The following is a 19,128-nucleotide window of genomic DNA, read 5'->3' on the forward strand; positions in this document are numbered from 1 at the left end:
GGAAATTACACAAGTTGGATCAGAAATTTATTTTGATATGTGACTAAGAACTTTGATACTCTTTCTGAAGTTACTCCATTCTAAAATAACTGTTTATATCTCTTATTTTTAATTAATGGCAGATTTTTTTCATTTCATCAATATTCACAACAAAATTTAAAACTCTGTTATTCTGTTTATTTCAAAAGCTTATTTGACTCCAAAGAACCAAGAAATCTTCTATGATATTAAAAAGTGTATGAAAAAGTCTAACTCAATTTGTATTTTAAGTAATATAAAATCTGTGCTTGTGAAAAAGGAATTATGATTACAAAATAGCAACAAATATCTCAAACTGATTACTTATCTACTCAAAATGTCCTTTCAATTTAAATTTCTTAATGATAGTGATTCTAAGTCAAGTGGCTTCAAATATGTAGCTAAATGATAAGAGAACGTTGATTCTCTACAGACTGTATTGTTATTTATACATTTATAATATTGTGTTTTGTATGATCTAATATCTTTTAAGAAAACTTCAACATAGAAAATAACTTTTTATTATTCATTCATTTATATAGCAAATAGTTTTAGAGAACCTGTGATGTTTCAAACATTAATCTATTTCTGAAAGTACACATATAATCATGAATAAAGCCTTCATGATAAGCCCCACATACAGGTCAGTAGGAGAAGCAGATAAACACAATAGCAAACATAATGCAGTATTCTCAGAGTATTATGAGAATGGGGTACTTGGAAAATTTTATAGCATTCAGAAGAGAATAAAGTCTATTACAATTCTTTTCTTAATAGCAAAAATATAATTTAAAAAGTTCGTGCTTCAAAATATCATATCTAAAATTAATGTATATCCATTTAAGATAAAATTTGCTTTGTTTATTTTTGGAATTTGACAATTTAATTCTAAAAATGAATAAATTTAAATTTTCCATGGAAAAAAGTCAGTCTTATTACTTCATAATACTTTTTAAAGTATTTATCTGTATAATGCTTTAAACAGGGAAACTGTACTATACTGCATTTCAAGGATGAGATACAGAAAAAGTTTTTACTTGGGAAAAACTTTTTCAAGTTAAAAGATAATGAGAAAGGGGCCATATTTATTCTCCTATGCTTACATTAGACAGAAAAGCTTGCTATTTGATGGATGAAAAAAAGAAAACTCATGAGCTTAACAACACTTACCCATGTCATTAACAAAGATGAAGAATAATAAGAAGATAAGTACATTGGATTTCCAAACATCAAAATGAAACAAAGGAAAAGTGAAATCTGAAAAATGAAAAAACAAACTCATGTTTTATAGTTATTACATGTAGAGTATAATTCAAACTTCAGAGGCAAACAGCCACTTCTAATATGCAAATTTTATTTGTATAAAGAAAATTAATAGTTCTTGGCCCAATTATAATAGAATTTTAAGTTACTATAAGGTTCTAAGTATTAAACTTCAAGATCATAAAATCTACACAGAATAATTTTTTTTCTCTATCTACTACTTGGATAAAGGAAAAATTAACTCTTATTTCTATTGCTTCAATAATAGAATAAGATAATAAAAATATTTAAACTATTAGTTTATTATTTTAGCAAATATTAGTTTTCCTAATCTTATTTTGATTACTACATAATTTGCATCACTTATGAAGCTTTATTCTTGTTTTGTTTTAAAGGAAAATACATTTGTGAACTAAGATAAAAACCAAAGTTCAACAACATAAAATTTCAATTGCAGAGTGTCATATTTATGCAAAGTTCAAAAATCTCAGGTATTAGAGAAAGACAATTGCAAAAGTAGTGACAATAATAAATAAAACAAAAATTTTAAAAACAAAAGTTTTAGAAAGCACAACACATCTACAGTTTAGTTGAAAGTATAATCAACTATAATACAGGATTTGTGACAGTTCACTTTTCCTTCTAGATGCCATTGACATCATTATGTATTAAATACTACCAAAAGGAAGTATCCCATAAAACAGAATTATTCATGTTTTATAAACTCTGAGAGCTTATTTTAATATTTGACTTATGAATATTTAAAATGTTACCATATTCATATAAATGATCTTCCGAAATTTGCTTGGCTCAATGTACCCCACAACGTACATGGGAAATAATGAGGCTATCTGAAAAAAATATATAAAATGCAAAAGTGAAAAAATTATAATAAATACTTCACTGTTGATAGGCAAAGTAAATATAAGAGGGAGAGCTATTTCTGATAACAATAGGCAAAGTAATTGGAACCACTTTCAACTAAGAAGTAGAATAGCTAAGAAAAAATATAAATATATATATGCATATATATGTAAAAATATAAAAAAGTATATAAGTATGAAAACCATAGATTATTAACAAGTCAAATTAGAAATTAGCAAAATAAAATCAGGAAAAAGATGTAAATCTATAGTAATGAGCATGACATTTTGGATTCCTTTTCTCTCAGTTCCAACAGAGGCAGATGCTTCTAGCTGAGAGGCAGCTGAGAGATCAGTAAGCAGAGCAGGCATTTCAGGTAGATAGGACAGTAGGGTACACCAAGGAAGGAATGCTTGGTAGACTCCCAGACTTTGGTCTAAGAGTGAACCAAAAATCAAGTAGCCCTCAGAAAGACTGAAACCCACATTTGCATCATCTTAATCTAATTGTATGAAGATATTTCAGGATTGTTAGTGCCTTTCTTTACCTGCTGGAAGCAAATTTAATCTTGTCTGGAGAAGGTTCATATCAACTTAGCCTTAATTTAACTCTATGCCATATCAAATAATTGCCAAGCATAAGAGGAGATAAGACAGTATCACAAAAACTATAAAAACAGGTTGCAAAGGATCTAGATAAGGCATCAGTAAACTTGTCATGTAAAAAGCCAAATAGTAAAAATGTTATGCTTTATGGGGCACATATGGACCCTGTTGAATAGACTTCTTTCTGTTTTAATATTTTTTTCAGCAATACTTTAGAAATATAAAAACAATTCTTAACTTGCGAATCACTCAAAAACATGTCTAGCATCATCAAACATAAATTTAAATTATGCTTGACATGTTCAAGGAAATAATAGGGACCGAATATTCTAAGAGAGCACAAGTCTTTAAAAAAAATGGGGGAAATCAAATTGGCTGAGCACCATGGTATACACTCATAATCAGCTACTCAGGAGGCTAAGGCAGTAAGATCACAAGTTCAAGGTCAGACTGGGCAAATTAAAAATAAAAATAAAAAATAAAAATAAAAATAAAAAATGTCTGGGATGTAGCTCAGAGATAGAGCATGCTTGGGTTCAATCTGCAGTACCATAAAAAAAGGAAGCCAAATGAAATTTTAAAACAATATTAAAATAATCAATATTAAGACATTAATAAATGAGTTTAAAAACAGGATAAACACAGCCAAACAAAAAACTGGGTGAACTAGAAGATGGGTCAGAAGAAAATATCTGGAAGGAAGCACAAAATGATAAAAGTACAAGAAATTTATCTGAACACAAGAATAAAGATCAGTTATGTTATACTTTACATCTTAGAGGAGGAAATTAGGTAGAAGCTATATTTAAAGGAATTATAGCAAGGAGCTTCCCCCAAATTTATAGGCAATATCAAGCAATGATTTGTGAAGTATCACAAATTCCCAAGGAAGAATAAAAACAAAACCATACAAAACAAACCTCCACAAAATCCTGAGGACATCGGCATATCATTTTAAAAGCTGCACAAGAACAATAGCAAAGAGAAAACTCGTAAGAGCAACTGGAAATTAACATACTATAAAGTTATACTATAAATCAAGACTGAATATCAAATTGATAGATGGAACAAAATACAGCGTCTAGAAATAAACACACATAAAGGCAGGTAGCTAAACTTCGAGGAGAAAAGAGTCTTTTCAGCAAATGGTACTGGAATAACTGTACATTCAAATGCAAAGAAAAGGATTCTAGATAGGGACCTTACATCAAAAACTTAGCTTAAAGTGGATTTTAAACCTGAAGGTATGAATCAAAACTATAAAACTGAAAATACGGGAGAAAATTTAGGTGGACCTTGGGTTTGATGATGAGTTTTTAAATATAACACCAAAGCCAATATCCCATGAAAGAAAAAATTGTAAACTGAATTTCATTAAGCTAAAAACTTCTGCTCTACAAAAGACACTATTAAGAAAATTAAATAATAAGCTAGAGACAGAGAAAATCTTTGCAAAACATATACAATTCAAATAGCAGAATTCCAAAATACACAAAGAACTCCCAAAACTAAGCAAGAAAACAAACAACCCAATTAAAAATGGGCAAAACACCTTTTGAAGAAACACCTCACCAGAGAACAAGGTAAATAAGCACATATAAAGATACTCAACATTGTATGCCATTAGAGAATTGAAATTCAAACAATAAAGAGATATCACTGTTGCTTTAATCAGCTTGTGCATTGCTGTGACCAATATATATGACAAGAACAATTTAAAGGAAGAAAAGTTTATTTTGGAGCTCCTAGTTGTAGAAGTCTCAGTTCAGACAGTCAACTCCATAGCTCTGGGACCAAGGTGAGGCAGGAACATCATGGAGGAAGGACATTCAGGAGGAAAACAGCTTGGGACCTGGCAACCAGGAAGCAGAAACAGAGCTCTGCTCACCAGGGACAAAATACAAACCCTAAAGGCAACCCCCCAGTGACCTACTGCCTCCAGCCACACCCTACAGTTACCACCAAGTTAATCCATATCAGTGAATTAATCCAAGGTAGGTTACACTTCTCATAATCTAATCACTTTACCTTTGAAAATTCTTACACATTTGTGAGCCTTTTAAAAAAAATTTTTTAGTTGTAGATGGACACAATACTTTTATTTATTTGTTTTTTATGTGGTACTGGGGATTGAACCCAGTAGCCTCACACATGCTAGGCAAGCGCTCTATCACTGAGGTACACCCAAGTCCCCACACGAGCTTTTTGGGGGCACCTTATACCTAAACCATAACAAATGATTAGGACAGAAATGGCTAATATCCCAAAACCTATAGAATCAGCAATTTCTTACAAAGTTAAACATAACCTTACCCCACAATCCAGTAATTGCCTGCCTGGATACATACCCAACATTTGAAAATTTATGTCCACTCAAAAACCTGAACACAAATGTTTATGATAGCTTTATTCATAATCACCAAAGCCTAGAAGCAACCACAATGTCCTTCAATAGGTGAATGGATAAACCAATTATGGTACAATTATATATTTAAATATTATTCGGGAAAACCCGGATCCAACATGGCGGCCGGCGAGGAAGCAGCGACTCCAACGTCTCCACTTTAACGGGATATGAAAGACTCATCGAAACAGCTGCAGCCTAGCTACGGAGGAACTTCTAGCATAACTTCCTTAAGAGGAGAGCTGCCGTGAACTGGTAGGTTTACTCGAAGTGACAGGTTGCCCCAGAGAAGTGGATCTTGGAAGGCCACGCGGGCACAGAGGTCTAGTCCCCCAACCATCAGCCGCTCCGGCAGGCGGCTCCCCCTGGTGGCCTAGCCCTCGCCCTGGGAGAAGCGGCCCCACCCGCCCGCTTCCTAACCTGGCGGCCACAGCTACTCAGCGATAAAGGTGCCCACGTGGCGGGTGCAGAAGTTAAGTCCTGTAGACGCCAGCCACCTTTGCAACCCCCGGGAACCCTGAGTGGCTTGGCCCGCCCCGCCCGAACCGGCAGTCCTCCGCCATACGGGCTCCCCCGGGAGGCCTAGCTCTCGCCCTGGGAGAAGCGGCCCCACCCGCCCGGTTCCTAACCAGGCAGCCACAGCTACTCGGCAATAAAGGTGCCCACGTGGCGGGTGCAGAAGTTAAGTCCTGCAGACGCCAGCCGCCTTTGCAACCCGCGGGAACCCTGAGCGGCTTAGCCCGCCCCGCCCGAACCGGCGGGTGCAGAAGTTAAGTCCTGCAGACGCCAACCACCTTTGCAACCCGCGGGATCCCTGAGCGGCTTGGCCAGCCCCGCCCGAACCGGCAGTCCTCCACCATACGGGCTCCCCCGGGAGGCCTAGCTCTCGCCCTGGGAAAAGCGGCCCCACCCACCCGGTTCCTAACCAGGTAGCCACAGCTACTCGGCAATAAAGGTGCCCACGTGGCGGGTGCAGAAGTTAAGTCCTGCAGACGCCAGCCACCTTTGCAACCCGCGGGAACCCTGAGCGGCTTGGCCCGCCCCGCCCGAACCGGCAGTCCTCCGCCATACGGGTTCCCCCGGGAGGCCTAGCTCTCGCCCTGGGAGCAGCGGCCCCACCCGCCCGGTTTCTAACCAGGTGGCCTCAGCTACTTGGAGATAAAGGTGCCCTCGTGGTGGGTGCAGAAGTTAAGTCCTGCAGACGCCAGCCGCCTTTGCAACCCGCGGGAACCCTGAGCGGCTTGGCCCTCCCCGCCTGAACCGGCGGCGGGTGCAGAAGTTAAGTCCTGCAGACGCCAACCACCTTTGCAACCCGCGGGATCCCTGAGCGGCTTGGCCAGCCCCGCCCGAACCGGTAGTCCTCCACCATACGGGCTCCCCCGGGAGGCCTAGCTCTCGCCCTGGGAAAAGCGGCCCCACCCACCCGGTTCCTAACCAGGTAGCCACAGCTACTCGACAATAAAGGTGCCCACGTGGCGGGTGCAGAAGTTAAGTCCTGCAGACGCCAGCCACCTTTGCAACTCGCGGGAACCCTGAGCGGCTTGGCCCGCCCCGCCCGAACCGGTGGCGGGTGCAGAAGTTAAGTCCTGCGGACGCCAACCGCCTTTGCAACCAGCGGGATCCCTGAGCGGCTTGGCCCGACCCGCCCGAACCAGCAGCGGGTGCAGAAGTTAAGTCCTGCAGACGCCAGCCAGCCACCTTTGCAACCCGCGGGATCCCGGAGCGGCTTGGCCCGCCCCGCCTGAACCGGCAGTCCTCCGCCATCCGGGCTCCCCCGGGAGGCCAGCTCTCGCCCTGGGAGAAGCGGCCCCACCCGCCCGGGTCCCAACCACGCGACCGCAGCTACTCGGCGATAAAGGTGCCCCCGCAGCGGGTGCAGGAGTTAAGTCCTGCTGATACCAGCCGCGTTTGCAAGCCGCCGGCACCCAGTGCGGCTTGGCCCACCCCGCCTGAACCGGCAGTCGGCCTCCACCATCCGGGCTCCCCCGGGAGGCCTAGCTCTCGCTCCGGGAGCAGCCCCCTGCAAGCTAGGCGAACCTTTGACCCATCGGGAGGTTAGGCCCAGCAACCTGCGGAGTGATAGAGGTGCCCCTCGTGCCTGTTGGGTAGGCGGACCTTTGACCGACCAGCAGAGCAGACCTAGGGCCTGCCAGCCTGGTAGACGGATCACACCAATTGGAGGAGGATCACAGCCACTACATGCCCTGCAAGGGTGATTATTCAACTATACAAGAGCAATATAAATAAATAGAGGGAAAATTTCAAAACACAACAGTTTCACCAAGCAGAAAGAAACGCCAGCAGTATGAAAAGACAAGGAAAGAAAGGACCACAGGCAATGCAGGTCAACTCAACTTTAGAAGAGGTAATAGGTGCAACAGATGGAATGTCAGATAGAGAGATCAGGATATACATGCTTCAGATGATCTGGAGTCTCAAGGAAGACATGAGACAGCAAAATCAGACAATGAAAGATCACATTGACAAACAAATCCAGGAAGTAAAAGATCAATTTCACAGGGAGATAGAGGAAATAAAAAACAAACAAATAGAAATACTAGAATTGCAGGAAAAAATAAACCAACTTAAAAACTCAATTGAGAATACTACCAGCAGAGTAGATCACTTAGAAGAGAGAACATCAGACAATGAAGACAAAGTATTTCAACTGGAAAAGAACATAGACAGCTCAGCAAGTCTGCTAAGAAACCATGAACAGAACATCCAAGAAATATGGGACAATATCAAAAGACCAAATTTAAGAGTCATTGGGATACAGGAAGGCACAGAGCTCCAAACCAGAGGAATACACAGCCTATTCAATGAAATAATACGAGAAAACTTGCCAGACTTGAAGAATGAGACAGAATCCCAAATCCTAGAAGCCTACAGGACGCCGAATGTACAAAACCATAAGAGATCCACACCTAGACACATTATAGTGAAGATGTCCAACATACAGAATAAGGAAAGAATTTTAAAAGCTACAAGGGAAAGGAAGCAGATTACATTTAGGGGTAAACCAATCAGGATAACAGCTGATCTCTCAACACAGACTCTGAAAGCTAGAAGATCCTGGAATAACATATTTCAAACACTGAAAGAAAATGGGTTCCAACCAAGAATCGTGTATCCGGCAAAATTAAGCTTCAGGTTAGAAGATGAAATTAAAACCTTCCATGATAAACAAAAGTTAAAAGAATTCGCAGCTAGAAAACCATCTCTTCAAAAAATCCTTGGCAAAACATTGCAGGAAGAGGAAATGGAAAATAACATTGAAAACCAACAATGGGAGGTAGGACAGTAAAGGGGGGAAAGTAGTCAAAGAGGATAACAAATCAGGTTTAGTAACATCAACAAACAAATATGGATAGAAGTACAAACCATATCTCAATAATAACCCTAAATGTCAATGGCTTAAACTCACCAATTAAGAGACACAGGCTAGTAGAATGGATCACAAAACAAGACCCAACAATATGCTGTCTACAGGAGACGCATCTGATAGAAAAAGATATCCATAGACTGAAGGTGAAAGGTTGGGAAAAATCATACCACTCATATGGACAGCGGAAACAAGCAGGCGTGTCCATACTCATATCTAATAAAATAGATTTCAAGCCAAAGCTAATCAAAAGGGATAAAGAAGGACACTTCATACTGCTCAAGGGAACCATAAACCAACAAGACATAACAATCATAAATATATATGCCCCAAATAATGGTGCAGCCGTGTTCATCAAGCAAATTCTTCTCAAGTTCAAGAGTCTGATAGACCACCATACAATCATCATGGGAGACTTCAACACACCTCTCTCACCACTGGACAGATCTTCCAAACAAAAGTTAAACAAGGAAACTATAGAACTCAACAACACAATTAATAACCTAGACTTAATTGACATATATAGACTTTACCACCCAACATCAAGTAGTTACACTTTTTTTTCAGCAGCACATGGAACCTTCTCAAAAATAGACCATATATTATGTCACAGGGCAACTCTTAGACAATATAAAGGGGTAGAGATAATACCATGCAACTTATCTGATCATAATGGAATGAAACTGAAAATCAATGATAAAAGAAGAAAGGAAAAATCAAGCATCACTTGGAGAATGAACAACAGGTTGCTGAGTGACATATGGGTTATTGAAGACATCAAGGAGGAAATTAAAAAATTCCTAGAGTTAAATGAAAACACAGACACAACATATCGGAATCTATGGGACACATTGAAAGCAGTCCTAAGAGGAAAATTCATTGCTTGGAGTTCATTCCTCAAAAAAAGAAAAAACCAACAAATAAATGATCTCATACTTCATCTCAAAATCCTAGAAAAAGAGGAGCAAAACAACAGCAAAAGAAGTAGAAGGCAAGAAATAATCAAAATCAGAGCTGAAATTAATGAAATTGAAACAAAAGAAACAATTGAAAAAATTGACAAAACTAAAAGCTGGTTCTTTGAAAAAATAAATAAAATTGACAGACCCTTAGCCATGCTAACGAAGAGAAGAAGAGAGAGAACCCAGATTACTAGCATACGGGATGAAAAAGGCAATATCACAACAGACACTTCAGAAATACAGAAGATAATCAGAGACTATTTTGAAGCCTTATACTCCAATAAAATAGAAGATAGTGAAGGCATAGATAAATTCCTTAAGTCTTACGATCTGCCCAGATTGAACCAGGAGGATATAGACAACCTAAACAGACCAATAACAATAGAAGAAATAGAAGAAACCATCAAAAGACTACCAACTAAGAAAAGCCCAGGACCGGATGGGTATACAGCAGAGTTTTACAAAACCTTTAAAGAGGAACTAACACCAATACTTTTCAAGCTATTTCAGGAAATAGAAAAAGAGGGAGAACTTCCAAATTCATTCTACGAGGCCAACATCACCCTGATTCCGAAACCAGACAAAGACACTTCAAAGAAAGAAAACTACAGACCAATATCTCTAATGAACCTTGATGCAAAAATTCTCAATAAAATTCTGGCGAACCGGATTCAAATACATATCAAAAAAATTATACACCATGATCAAGTAGGATTCATCCATGGGATGCAAGGCTGGTTCAATATACGGAAATCAATAAATGTTATCCACCACATCAATAGACTAAAAAATAAGAACCATATGATAGTCTCGATAGACGCAGAAAAAGCATTCGACAAAGTACAGCATCCCTTTATGTTCAAAACTCTAGAAAAATTAGGGATAACAGGATCATACCTCAACATTGTAAAAGCAATATATGATAAGCCACAGGCCAGCATCATTCTGAATGGAGAAAAATTGAAGGCATTCCCTCTAAGATCTGGTACAAGACAGGGATGCCCTCTCTCACCACTTCTGTTCAACATAGTCCTCGAAACACTGGCAAGAGCAATTAGGCAGATGAAAGAAATTAAAGGGATAAAAATTGGAAAAGAAGAACTTAAATTATCACTATTTGCAGATGATATGATTCTATACCTAGCAGACCCAAAAGGGTCTACAGAGAAGCTATTAGAGCTAATAAATGAATTCAGCAAAGTGGCAGGATATAAAATCAACACGCATAAATCAAAGGCATTCCTGTATATCAGCGACAAATCCTCTGAAATGGAAATGAGGACAACTACTCCATTCACAATATCCCCCCAAAAAATAAAATACTTGGGAATCAACCTAACAAAAGAGGTGAAAGATTTATACAATGAAAATTACAAAACCCTAAAGAAAGACATAGAAGAAGACCTTAGAAGATGGAAAAATATACCCTGCTCATGGATAGGCAGATCCAACATCATCAAAATGGCGATATTACCAAAAGTTCTCTATAAGTTCAATGCAATGCCAATCAAAATCCCAGCTGCATTTCTTGTAGAAATAGATAAAAGAATCATGAAATTCATATGGAATAATAAAAGACCCAGAATAGCAAAAACAATACTAAGCAGGAAGTGTGAATCTGGCGGTATAGCGATACCAGACTTCAAACTATACTACAGAGCAATAGTAACAAAAACAGCATGGTACTGGTACCAAAACAGACGGGTGGACCAATGGTATAGAATAGAGGACACAGTAACCAATCCACAAAACTACAACTATCTTATATTTGATAAAGGGGCTAAAAGCATGCAATGGAGGAAGGATAGCATCTTCAACAAATGGTGCTGGGAAAACTGGAAATCCATTTGCATCAAAATGAATCTGAATCCCTATCTCTCGCCTTGCACAAAAGTTAACTCAAAATGGATCAAGGAGCTTGATATTAAATCAGAGACACGGCATCTGATAGAAGAAAAAGTTGGTTATGATCTACACGCTGTGGGATCGGGCTCCAAATTCCTCAATAGGACACCCATAGCGCAAGAGTTAACAACTAGAATCAACAAATGGGACTTACTCAAACTAAAAAGTTTTTTCTCAGCAAAAGAAACAATAAGAGAGATAAACAGGGAGCCTACATCCTGGGAACAAATCTTTACTCCACACACTTCAGATAGAGCCCTAATAACCAGAATATATAAAGAACTCAAAAAATTAGACAATAAGACAACAAGTAACCCAATCAATAAATGGGCAAAGGACCTGAACAGACACTTCTCAGAAGAGGACATACAATCAATCAATAAGTACATGAAAAAATGCTCACCATCGCTAGCAGTCAGAGAAATGCAAATCAAAACCACCCTAAGATACCATCTCACTCCAGTAAGATTGGCAGCCATTATGAAGTCGAACAACAATAAGTGCTGGAGAGGATGTGGGGAAAAGGGCACTCTTGTTCATTGCTGGTGGGACTGCAAATTGGTGCAGCCAATTTGGAAAGCAGTATGGAGATTTCTTGGAAAGCTGGGAATGGAACCACCATTTGACCCAGCTATTCCCCTTCTCGGTCTATTCCCTAAAGACCTAATAAGAGCATGCTACAGGGACACTGCTACATCGATGTTCATAGCAGCACAATTCACGATAGCAAGATTGTGGAATCAGCCTAGATGCCCTTCAATAGATGAATGGATTAAAAAAATGTGGCATTTATACACAATGGAGTATTACTCTGCATTTAAAAATGACAAAATCATAGAATTTGGAGGGAAATGGATGGCATTAGAGCAGATTATGCTAAGTGAAGCTAGTCAATCTTTAAAAAACAAATACCAAATGACTCCTCTGATATAAGGGGAGGAAACAAGGACAGGGTAGGGACGAAGAGCTTGAGACGAAGATTTTCATTAACAGGGTTGAGAGGTGGGAGGGAAAGGAAACGAGAAGGGGAATCGCATGGAAATGGAAGGCGATCCTCAGGGTTATACAAAATGACATATAAGAGGAAAGGAGGGGTAAGACAAGATAATTCAAATGGAAGAAGTGATTTACAGTAGAAGGGGTAGAGAGAGAAAAGGGGAGGGGAGGGGAGGGGAGGGGGGATAGTAGAGAATAATATAGACAGCAGAATACATCAGACACTAGAAAGGCAATATGTCAATCAATGGAAGGGTAACTGATGTGATGCAGCAATCTGTATACGGGATAAAATTGGGAGTTCATAACTCATTTGAATCAAACTGTGAAATATGATGTATGAGGAACTATGTAATGTTTTGAACGACCAACAATAAAAAAAAAATGCTCTGCCAACTGAGCAACAAAAAAAAAAAAAAATATTATTCGGCAATAAAAATGAGCGATCAAGCCATGAAAAGACATAGAGGAATCTTAAAGGCATATTGCTAAGTAAAATAAGCCAGTATGAAAAGACTACATAATGTATAATTCCAATGATATGACTTATAAAAAAGTAAAATTATACAGTTAAAGTCATTGCCAGGTGTTGTAGATAGGGTTGTAGGGTTGAATAAGTGAAGCACAGGGAATTTTTTTTAGAATGTTGAAAATATTTTATATATTTGTTATAGTTTGGATGTAATGTGTCCCCCAAAAGCTCATGCATGAGACAACACAAGAGGGTTTAGAGGTCAAATAATTGGGTTACGAGAGCCAAACGAATGAGTTTCCTGATGGGTTTAATTGAGTGGTAACTGAAGGTGGGTAAGGTGTGGCTGGAGGAGGTGGGTCATTGGGTGGCTTACTTTTGGGGTATATATTTTGCATCTGGCAAGTGTATCTTGTATCTCTCTCCATGTTGTGATCAACATGTGGGCCACTTCCCTCTGCTATACTCTTCTGCCATGATGTTCTGCCTCACCTTGAGCCCTGAGGAATGGAGCTAGCTGTCTGTGGACTGAGACCTCTGAAACCATGAACCCCAAATAAACTTTTCCTCCTCCAAAATTGTTGTTGTCAGGTCTTTTAGTCACAGCAGTGAAAAATATGACTAAACTAATACTATAATGGTGGATACATATCATTACGCATTTGTCAAATCTCATAGAACTGTATAATACAGAAAGAGAACCTTAATATAAATTGTGACCTTTAGTAATAAAATACAAATTTTAGTCTATTAGTTCTAACTAATGTACTATATTAATGCAAGATGCTAATTATAGGGGATATATGATTATAGAATATAAAGATATATCCCCTATAATTATAGGATATAATACATGGTTGTGTGGGGTGGGATGAAGTAGGGATGAGGTGGGAAGACTGAGAATGCCCTCAAAAACAGGATTTACAACTAACCTCTTAGCAGAAATGAATCAGAAGATAATGGGATGATATTTTCACAACACTGAGAAAATAAATTTTAAAAATTCCCAACCTTGAGTTCTATACCAGAGATAATTACCTTTAAGAAAGAAGGCAAATTGAACATTCTCATACAAGAATGCAAAAACTGTCACCAACAGGTTCACACTAAAGGAAAATACTAATGAGTGCTCTTTGGACACCAAAAAGATCCTCTGTGGAAGCTTGGAGACCGAAAGCATTCAAAAGGGAAATAAACACGTGAAAAATCTACTTAATCTTATAAAAGTTAATTATATAAAATAATACAGATGCTATGAGGTTTAAAAATAACTAAGTATGTGTGTATACATGTAAACACATATAGCATACATATATGCATATATATGCAAATATACATGGACATACACACATAGCAAAAAACAAATGGCATTTAATCCAGAAGGAAAATAAATTGATTTAAAGTGTTTTAAGGTGCTTGTATTATTTGGGAAGAAGTGATAGTATTAATTTATACTGTAACTCAAAAATAAATGTTTTAATTTCTAAGGTCATCTTTAAAAGAGTGAAAAATAGTATGACTAAACGAATAAACACAGTAGGAATGTGGAACGATAAAAGCATTCGGCTGGTCAGATGGGAAAGAGGTGTATAAACATCACATAGCAAATGGGGCAAATACAAAGAAACTGCCTTAGAAAGATGATAAATTTAAAATTAATTATCAATAATTACATCATCATCAATGGACTGAATAACACAATTAAAGTATTATTTAACTAGATTTTTAAAAAACTAATTACAGCTTATAAAACACCTAAAATGTAAAGATGCAGAAAAATTTGAACATAAAAAAATGGTGAAAGATCAATATAAACACTAAAAGAAAGGTGATACGGCTCCATTATAACAGAAATATAGGCTTTGAGGCAAAAATACCACTACCAATAAATAGGCACTTTAATGAAAGTAATATATGATAATTATGTACATAATAATAATGTATCAAAATGTTTAACACTTTACAGAACTAAAAGAGATATAGACAAATCTACCATAGGATTTTAATACACACCCCCTCTATTAATTGAAATAAGCATACAAAAATCATGCTAGAATATTTTAATAATTAACAAAATTAACTAGAACTATACACTTAAGTTTAAAATACACCATTTCTTAAATGCATGAGAAATAGAAATTCCTGGGGACAAGTCTAAGAAAAAAAAAACTATGAAGCATTATTGAAAGAAACTGAATAAGAAATTAAATAAGTGAAAGTGTATATCATGTTGTTTGTTTGAAGACACATCATGTAAGAATTTCAAATTTTTTATTTAATAAAGTGATACTTTTCTTCAGCCTAAAGGAAAGGAAAACATATAGAATCCCCTGAGATTTCACCTAAAAAGAAGCAGCCCAGAAAACAGGTTTTAAGGGGCATTGGGACAAAGTTGCTTTCTGTTTGCTTGCTGTTTGAATACAGTTTATTTGATAAAATAGTTGTAGGTGTCAATAGAAAGATCAATAGAAAGATCAACCTGGTGAGGAAAAAATTTACTAATTATGAAAAATGTAACACGTAGATTTCTATGTAGGAAAGCAACTCAGTAATAGATTAATTAGTTTTTTACAAGTATATGTAATCTTCAGATCATTATAAATTTGTAGAGAGGGAGGTTGATATTTTTAATAAGAAAAGCTGCATCTACTTCCAGCAGAAGGAACATCAAATCCTCTCAGGGGTGGGGATATTTTGGTGGCTTCTTTCAGTTATTATAGATCAAACAGGTACACACTGTTTTTTTGAGCAGAAGGTTTCCTTCACTTCAAAAAGACTATCATTACTGAGACTCTTGATGTGTGAGATTTGAAGTTCAATGAAAAGGGAGGAACTGGGAAACATGTCATATAGGAACCAGGAGTTTCCCCAAGTGGAAACCTTTTTCTGAGATATACTAATATTTGAACATCTCTGAAAACCTAGTGTAATCTTAACTTGGTTAAGCTAGCAAGATAGAACCCCAAAGAACTTGCAAAACACACAAAGAGTATGGGCTGGAAGACTCTGAACTTATGAGCTCACTTAACACTAAAGTCCCAGATCCTATCCTAGGCAAAAGGCTAGTTCTACAAAGGGCATGTGGGTGATGCTGAACCTCCTTTGACTTGACTCAGATATTTTAGCATTTCCAGTGTGCTATGAGACAGAATGGCTGCATTCCCCTTGAAAAGAGTTGGGCCGTTCACAAGGGTAAACAGGGAATCCTGGTCCATTTTATTATGAAGCACCCAGAATATATGGCTGTTCCAAAGCTTTTTGTCTTTAAGAAGGTACATTTGAGTTTTTGTCTTTCCATGCCCACCAACGGGTCTTCTTCAAATCACTAGGAAAGCTTTAGGACAGAAAATTTAACTTGCCAGACGTTTCTCTTTAGAGAAAGAACTCACAGAAGTCCAAACAGCAGCCTTACCCCCAGGTTACATCTCAGAAGCAAAGAATGAGATACACATTAGGTAGATGTAGGAGCCACCTGGCCTATAGGAGCCTCCATATGGGAAATGCCATTAAAAGAGCCTCCTTACTCAAGAAAGCTCAGGTAGTCTTTGTTCACTTAAGATTCTTCCCAACTTAGTGCAATTAGGCAGTCATCAAGCAATGTGCCTAGTAACATCATGCGAGAAAGTTCTCATGCAGAAGAGGAAAGTGCTTTGTAACAGCAGTGTGGTGGCATCTGCCATAGTACACAGAATCCCTGATAGTGACGAATCCTCCAGATTCAAGCAGCCGAATTTCTGGGCCAGGAGTAAGGATAGAACATCTACTATTGATCCTTGCCTACATAAATGGTTGACAATAGAAGGATAACTTCAAAGAGACCAGTAGACATTCTTGTTTTAAACAGGATGGGGTCATGAAGTCACATTTAAATATTCAAAAAGATGTGACCTAATTTTGTACTCCAAAGAATCAACTATATAGTGAGTGAAAATGAAATTGAAAACCAGTTTTGTATAAAATATCAACACTCTCTTCTTTGAAAATAATTCACATTTCTATCATTTCTGATTTTACAGTTTCTTTTCTGCAACTATTCCTTTCTCTTTCCTTAGTCATAACAATCACTCCTACATGCCTGGAATTTCCCAATAAAATATAATATAGAATACTTAGTTGCCAGAATTAAATCACAGTTTCTCAGTAATTTCTGATTATCTTCTGTATTTCTGAAGTGTCTGTTGTGATATTGCCTTTTTCATCCCGTATGCTAGTAATTTGGGTTCTCTCTCTTCTTCTCTTCGTTAGCATGGCTAAGGGTCTGTCAATTTTATTTATTTTTTCAAAGAACCAGCTTTTAGTTTTGTCAATTTTTTCAATTATTTCTTTTGTTTCAATTTCATTAATTTCAGCTCTGATTTTAATTATTTCTTGCCTTCTACTTCTTTTGCTGTTGTTTTGCTCTTCTTTTTCTAGGATTTTGAGATGAAGTATGAGATCATTTATTTGTTGGTTTTTTCTTTTTTTGAGGAATGAACTCCAAGCAAAATCTAGGTGGAAAGGAACCCTAATGGAAATCCTAGTATCATGAAATTTCATCAGAACTGTTCTTTTATTTTCTCTACCCATTTCAGTTTCTTGCCATTAGTTACTTAGGTCTTTTGGGAAACAGGATATCTCAATTCCTGTAAGTGATATCATGATAAAAGCTCTGAGAAATGGTTCCTACTCAAATTCTGCTCTTCAGACAAAATGGCCAGAATTCAGCTACCCTAGAAGTAGAAACCCTACACTAGAAGTAGATCATAAAGAGCAGGAAAGACTTTAGCTATCTTGTGATGTGGCACCAAAATGAGTCCTAAGGCAAAAGAAAAATACACAGGTAGATAGATACACAGATGTTATCTCAGCAACCAAAAAGAAAATTTGTTAAATAATAAATCATTTACGTGTTCATCACTAATATTCATCAAACTAACCAATACGCTAATAGAATGTGTAATTAAATCATTGTAAGTTATGCATTTATTATACAGTTATAATTATTTATATTTTAAAAGTCTTTCAGGGCATAAATACAATCACATGTTAAAATTTCTACAGAAAAAAAATGTTACATTTAACTTAAATTAGCTTAAAATCATCTTACCTGTGTAAAAAGTATAAACTGAGCAAATTGCCAGGGAAGCATAAAAGCAATATTGGAAGCACAGAGTGCAATGAAATGTTTTCCGTTATTGTGTGAGGTCCTTAAATGGAAAGAAATGATACCAGTAAGTCTTGCCACGAACACAGTCAATCATTTTTAAAAAATAAAGAAAAAGACTACTTGCAAAATAATAAAATCTAAATGATCCCCTTACCTTTGAAAAAACAGCTAACTTTGGGACTCAGTTCACTAAAAAGAACTAAAAATGCCTAGAAAATGCCCAGTGTAGAACAACTATAATTAAAGAGTTTTAGGAACAATATTGCAAAATTTATAATTAGATAAAATATTTTAAATATAAAAGTTTATTTCCCTGTTAATATGCCTGAAATTCAGAATTTAATATCCCAGGGAAGGTCAGAGATAGGACATGACAATAATCTGGCATGCCTCACAATTTTTTTCTTATATGCATAGATGTAATGTTTATATACTACTATTTTTATGTTTCAGAAAATAATGAGGAAAATTATAAGTGCTAGTGGGGAAGTTAACAACTATGGAAACATTTTAAGGCAAAAAGATTTAAAAGAACAAATTAAAAATAGTTCCAGAATGTAGTTAAATCATTATGGCTGAAGTTTAAATTGTCTGTTCTGCAATACTAAAACACATTGGTAACCAACTCCTTCTATCACAGAAAAGTTGAGTATATTTAAGAATCTGATAAAAGAAATACATATGTTTTATGTAAATAATAAAACAGCAACAGTTCCTTTTGTAAAAGCTGTACTGGGTTTTGACAAATCCTTATATAAAAGTAGATAACTTTTCAAAAACAGCATTTAAAACATAATGTCAGTAATATTATCACAAAATATTCATTAAGCACTTGGTGATCTTGCATTTTATCAAGCAAAATCATTTTTGACTAAGGTGTAGAATATAGCACATGCCTTCAAGAATAATTTCAAAATATCTAAGTAGGACATTTCAATCCAGGAACCCCTGTCTGGCCAGATTAATGTAATTTCAATAAATCTTCCTGGTAATTTAACTGGTAAGGGTTGGCGGAGGTACTGTTGGTTTCCTTCACTATAATCTTTCAGAGGAGGTGATGTACCAAACAAACCTATACAAATCTGTATATAGGAAGCAGACTTCCAAA

General features: G+C 37.1%; 1 protein-coding gene across 2 annotated transcripts in view; it reads right to left on the minus strand.

The window, feature by feature from the left end:
- The window catches only part of Dpy19l2 (dpy-19 like 2), a 70,653-nt gene that overhangs the window by 30,821 nt on the left and 20,704 nt on the right, over positions 1 to 19,128 (minus strand). For both annotated transcript variants that reach the window (XM_026387620.2, XM_077796780.1), the window contains exons 9-11: positions 17,961 to 18,060; positions 2,055 to 2,132; positions 1,189 to 1,275 (exon numbers count right to left, since the gene is read on the minus strand). In XM_026387620.2, the coding sequence (XP_026243405.2) occupies positions 1,189 to 1,275; positions 2,055 to 2,132; positions 17,961 to 18,060 (265 nt within the window). The remainder of the gene's footprint in view (positions 1 to 1,188; positions 1,276 to 2,054; positions 2,133 to 17,960; positions 18,061 to 19,128) is intronic.

Source organism: Urocitellus parryii, chromosome 3 (genome assembly GCF_045843805.1).
Source record: "Urocitellus parryii isolate mUroPar1 chromosome 3, mUroPar1.hap1, whole genome shotgun sequence".
NCBI classification, from domain to species: Eukaryota; Metazoa; Chordata; class Mammalia; order Rodentia; family Sciuridae; genus Urocitellus; species Urocitellus parryii.